Here is a 5,619-nt window from a genome sequence, read left to right as displayed (position 1 = left end):
ATGGGGATGGGGACGAAGGGGACAGGAGGGAGCCCGGCCGGCCCCAGGCCAACGGGCAGGTAGTGCAGTTGGGCTCCGTAGCACTGAAGCTCACAGCTTGGGGCTGGCGGAGTTCGGCCGCGCTGCACTCCATGGGAGGCAGAGCCTGGGAGCCTGCAGAGCCAGGGGTGCTCAGAGCTGGGGAGGCTCGAAGCCAGAGACGCTCAGTGCCAGCAGCGCTCAGAGCCAGGTGCGTTCGGAGCTGGAGATTCACAGAGCCAGGGGTGCTCAGAGCAGGGGGTGCTCAGCACCGGGGACGTTTGGAGCTGGGGATGCTCAGAGCGGGGGGTGCTTAGTGCCAGAGATGCTCAGAGCAAGGGGTGCTCAGTGCTGGGGATGTTCGGAGCGGGAGACGCTCAGGGCTGGGGGTGCTCCGAGCCGGGGGTGCTCAGCAGAGGATGCTCAAAGCCGGGGGTGCTCGGAGCCGGGGACTCTCAGAACCGGCTGCGTCGGCGCCGGGGCCGCTCGGAGCCGGAGGCGCGCGGGTCCTGGGGGTGCGTGGGGCCGGGCAGGGCGGCGTGGGGCTGAGGCGCAGCCCGGGGCTCCCGGCGTGGGGCAGGGCGGAGGGGCGGTGTCCCTGGGCACGGCAGCCCCACGCCGCCCTAGAGCAGCACGCAGGGCCGCTTGGCCTTGGCCGGCGCGGGGTTGAGCACTGCGCGCACCGCCTCGGTGAACACCTCCTTGATGCCCTCCTGCTGCAGCGCCGAGCACTCCAGGTACTTGACGGCGCGGATCTGGCGGCACAGGCTGAGGCCCTGCTGCGTGCTGATGGGCGCCTGGTTCTGCTCCTTCAGCCGGCGCATGGTGTCGGGGTGGGTGCGCAGGTCCTTCTTGGTGCCCACCAGCAGCACGGGCACGCTGGGGCAGTGGTGGCACACCTCGGGGTACCACTTGTGCTTGACGTTCTCGTAGGAGGGCGGGCTGGCGATGGAGAAGCAGATGATGAAGACGTTGGTCTGGGGGTAGGAGAGCGTCCGCAGGCGGTCGTACTCCTCCTGCCCGGCCGTGTCCCACAGGTTGAGGTTAATAGTCCGCCCGTCCACCGTGTTCTGCGCGCTGTAGTTGTCGAAGACGGTGGGGATGTACTCCTTGGGGAAGGCGTTGGTGGTGTAGCAGATGAGCAGGCACGTCTTCCCCACCGCGCCGTCGCCCACCACCACGCACTTGATGCTCTGCATCGCCGCGCGCCCTCCGCTTCAGCGGCCTGCGGGAGGGGGGGGGGGGGTCAGCGGGGGGCACGGGGGCACGGTGCCACCGCCCGCGGCCCCCGGGGTGAGGAGTGGGGGGGGAACGAAGCTTGAGGCCGTGCCAGGGGACGGGTGGGTGCTGGGGAAATCCCTTCAAGGAGCGGTTGGGCAGGGGGGGACGCCCCGGGCGCGCGGGGGGAGGGAGGGGACACTGTCCCCAGAACTGTGGGGATGTGGCACTGAGGGGTGTGGGCAGTGGGGGGTGGGGATCTCAGAGGGCTTCTACAGCCTCCATGGCTCCGTGGTTCCACGATCCAGGGACCGTGGCTGCCACGGGACAGAGCTGCAGTGCCCTGCGCCGTGCTGCACCGCGCAGTGCCACCAGCCCCAGTGCCATGTCACGCCGCCCTGTGCTGCACCGCACAGTGCCACCAGCCCCTGCCCCGGGGGTCCCACTCAGGATCTGATGGGGCTGGTGGGGCCAGGTGGGCCGGGCACAGCGCGGTTCCGGGCTGGGTGGGGGTCCCCAGAGGGACCGCGGGGCGCGGGGCCCACTTCTCACACGGGGAAGTCGCTCTTCCTCTTCCCGCGCTGACAGAGGTTTCCTGCCCATGGGGGTGGTGCCGTGCCCCCCAACCCACGGTGCCCCCATGGCACCGAGCCGTGCGCAGGGTGGGGGTGCCACAGGGCGGGGGAGCACGGAGCCGGGGAGCAGCAGTGGGTGGTGGGGTGACCGCGGGGCTCTGCCACGACCCCGCTGCGTCCTGTGGCCGTCATGGAAACGTCCCCGTCCCCATCCCAGGAAGGGCAGTGGCTGACTCAGGGCTGCGAGGAAGCGAGGTGGAAACGCTCGTGGCCGTGAGCGCATCACCGCCACTGGGAGAGGTGGCACCGGGGCAGCGCCCACGGGAAGGGTCCCCACGGGGCTGTGAGAGCCCTGCACGACCCCGGGTGGGCACGGGGCGAGGGGCCAGCGCTGCACCCGGCCCCACTGGGTTCGTCCTCCCCGTGGTGGCACCACGGGGGGTGCAGGGCGCGGAGCACGAGGCTCTGACCGAAGGGGTCTCGATGCGGACAGAGACGATGGCGCTGCCGTGTCCCAGCGGGGAAGTGGCCGGGAGGGATGGAGCTGCCTGGGACCCCACGTGGAAGGGGCCGCGCGTCGGTGCCCCCCACGCCGTGGTCCCCGGGCACCCAGCGCCGGGACACCCCGCGGGCCCCGCGATGTCCGTGCTGCTGCACACCTGGCACATCCGGCACCATCCTTGCCCCGTCCCTGTCCCCATCCCTGTCCCCGTTCCTGTCCCAGCCCCGTCCTCATTGTCTGTCCCCAGCACTGACCCATCCCTGTCCCCATTCCTTGTCCGCGCGTCCCCGTCCCCGCTCCCTCCCCGCTGTGCACAGTGCCGCTCTGTTCTCCCGGGGGCTCCGGCCGCCCCCGCCGCCCTCCCAGCCCCCGCCGCGCGTTTAACCCCTTCTGCCCCCGCTGGGATGAGGGGCGCACGGAGCCCCACGGCCCATCCCGGGGTAACGCGGGGCGGGGGCGGCAGCGCTTCCCCACCGCCCCCACCGCCGGCTCCCGGCCCGCTCCGGCCCCGGCCGTCTCCAGCGGAGGCGGCGGGGCGGGGGCTTCGGGAAGAGGCTCCGTACGGGACCCCGAGGCGAAGCCCGGCCCCACGGCCCGGCCGCTGCCCCACGGGGCCGCCCCGCCCCGGCCCCGCAGGAGGAGGGGAAGCGGAGGAGGAAGAGGAAGAGGAAGAGCCGCGGTCCCGCCGCGCTGCAGTGGGTGCGGGCGCGGGGCGCGGGGTGATTCACGCCCCACCGCATCGCTGGGGCGGGGGAGACGGCGCAGCTGGGGCCGAGCAGAAAGGGGAAGCAAAACCTCCCCCGTCCGCGCGCCCGGGGCGTCCCCCCCTGCACCTGGGGCTTTCCGCCGTGGGCTGCCGCGCTGCAGAGCTGGCACCGGCACGATCCCGCACCCCGCACCGCGCACCCCGCAGCGCACCCGAGCTGGGCACCCCGCGCCTCGCACCGTGCCGTGCCCGGGCCCCGAGCGCCCCGCACCGCGCGCCCAACCCCGTGCCCCGTGCACCCCGCAGCCGCCAGCGGTGCCCCCCCTTCCCGCGGTGCCCCCCCCCCACTCCGAGCAGGGCATACCAAACGGGACGCGGGGACCCCAGGCACGGCCGCGGGCGGGGCCCCGAGGGGTCGCGCCGCGGGGCTCTGTTCCCGCCGTCCCCGAACGCCGCATCCCGTGGGGCCGCCCCCTCCATCCCCGTGAGCGCAGCCCCACGGCGCCGGGAAAGAGGAAACTCGCGCAAAGTCCGAGTCCCGAGCAGGGAGCGCTGCGCGGCCGCTGCTGCGCGCGTGGGGCTGCCGGGGGCCGGGACGCGTCTGTGCTCTACGGGACGCGTCCCCGCTCCGTCACCTCCCCCCGAGCTCCCGCTCCCCCCGGGCCGGGGCAGCCCTCCTTGCCCGCCCACCGGCCGCGCCGAGCCGAGGGCTGTGGGTTTCCCGGCCGTGGGGCTGCGGGCCCGGCCGGACCCCGCTCATCCCCGGGCTGTGGGGCTGCGCTGCCCGCGGCAATGCCCGGACCGCGCCTCGGCAGCTCCGGGGCGTTTGCACAAACAGCCCCGTTGGAGCACCCAGCCCCACCGGCACGCACGGCCCCACGCGTGCACCGGGTGCGCTTCGGAAACACGGTGCGGGGGACGCGGCCACGTTCTGCCCCTCTCAGAAGACAGGGATGGAAACGGGGATGGAGATAATGGAGACTGGGAGCGGGGATGGGGGTCCAGATGGAGGCGGAGGTGTTGGAGATGGGGATGGGAACGGAGATGGGGATGGAGGAGATGGAGGCGTGGAGTCGAGGATGGGATGGGATGGGGATGGGGATGGAGATGACGGAAACGGGGACGAGTACGGAGATGGGGATGGCATGGGGATGGGACGAGGAGGGGATGGAAGTGAAGGAGGTGGACGCATGGAGACGGGGATGGGGGGAGCCCTGCGGGACACACGGGGTCCCCCAGCCCCGCAGGCCGCCCCCGTGAGGCAGCAGGACCTCGCGCACCGCACACAACGCCCCAACCCTGCCCCTGTGCGAGGAAGAGGATGGAAGACCCCCAACGGAGGAAGGGCAGCACAGAGCGCCGGGAGACGGGGCTCCGGGGCAGCAGCAGCGCCCTCAGCCTCGGCTGCTCCGCTCCGAGCAATGGGCACAACCGAGCGCGGACCCCCGGTTCCCCCGGCATCCCGGAGCCACGTTTGGGGTGGGGGGGGCGGGGGTCCGTGCCGCCGTGGGACCGAGGGACGCCCTCCCCCTGCCCCCGCTCCCCGCTCCCTCCGCCAGAGCCCGCCCTCACACCCCACCCCGCGCCCCCCGCGCTCACCCCGGGCCATGGTGCAGGGGATGGGGGGGGGGGGCTCCTCCGCTCCGCTCCGCAGCGCTCCGCGCCGTTCCGTCCCTCCCGACCCCGACCGTTCCTCCCGCCGAGCCCGGCCCGCCCCCGCCGCTTCCTTCCTGCCTCGGCCCGGAGTGGTGGGGGTGTCATAGGGCGGGGGGGCGGCGTGGGGAAGTGGAGGGTTTGGGGGGGGGGGAGCGTGGGAACGCGGGGGGGAATTTCCTCTGGGGGTGCTGCAGTCGTGCCCCCAAGGCATCGCCCCCAAACCCCACCGAGCCCCCGCCCCAGGCACCCACAGAAGGTGGCCCCACAATGGTGCCCTTTGGGGGCTGCCCCCGTCGCGGCTGTCACCCCAATTCCTGTCCCCATTCTGATCCCTGTCCCCCTCTCATCCCCTCCCCAGTTCCTGTCCTTTTCCCCATCCCAGTCACCATCCCAGTTCCTCTCCCATCCTATCTTCATCTCTGTTCCCATCCCCATTTCCAGGACCATCCCGCCCCCATTTTCACCCCAGTTCTCATCCCCATCCCTACCCCCATTCTTACCCTGTTCCCATCCTCATCCCATCCCCATTCCATCCCCATCCCCATTTTATTTCATCCCAATCCTTTCTCCATCCTCATCTCACCCCATCCTATCTCCATCCCTGCCCCCCCACCCCCTTCCTCATCCTCATCCTCATCCTCATCCTCATCCTCATCCTCATCCTACCTCCATTACCATCCCCATTCCACCTCCCTCCCATCCCATCCCCATCTTTGCCCCCACTGCCATTCCCCACCCCAGTTCCCATTCCCATCTCACCCACATCCCTGTCCCCACTCCCACTTCCAGGCCCAGTTCTTGTCTCCATCCCCATCCCATTCTCGTCCTCATCTCCCCCCATTTTTATCACACGCCCGTCTTCATTCCCATCCTATCTCCATTTGAATTCCATCCCAATCCTTGCCTCCATCCCATCCCATCCCATCCCATCCCATCCCATCCCA

The 5,619-nt window shown here is 71.5% G+C and overlaps 1 protein-coding gene across 2 annotated transcripts in view; it reads right to left on the bottom strand.

Annotated features, from left to right (window-relative positions):
* The window catches only part of RHOG (ras homolog family member G), a 9,005-nt gene continuing 3,392 nt past the window's right edge, over nt 7–5,619 (bottom strand). Inside the window, exons 1-2 of one of the 2 annotated variants that reach the window (XM_021384075.1) lie at nt 4,619–4,748; nt 7–1,243 (exon numbers count right to left, since the gene is read on the bottom strand). In XM_021384075.1, the coding sequence (XP_021239750.1) occupies nt 642–1,217 (576 nt within the window). In that variant the 5' untranslated portion in view covers nt 1,218–1,243; nt 4,619–4,748 and the 3' untranslated portion in view covers nt 7–641. Of the gene's footprint in view, nt 1,244–4,618; nt 4,749–5,619 lie in introns of those variants that run through there. The other variant, XM_021384076.1, reaches the window with a different exon arrangement.

The sequence above is a fragment of the Numida meleagris genome, chromosome 1 (genome assembly GCF_002078875.1).
Source record: "Numida meleagris isolate 19003 breed g44 Domestic line chromosome 1, NumMel1.0, whole genome shotgun sequence".
Taxonomy (NCBI): Eukaryota; Metazoa; Chordata; class Aves; order Galliformes; family Numididae; genus Numida; species Numida meleagris.
This window is presented reverse-complemented; position numbering and strand designations above follow the sequence as displayed.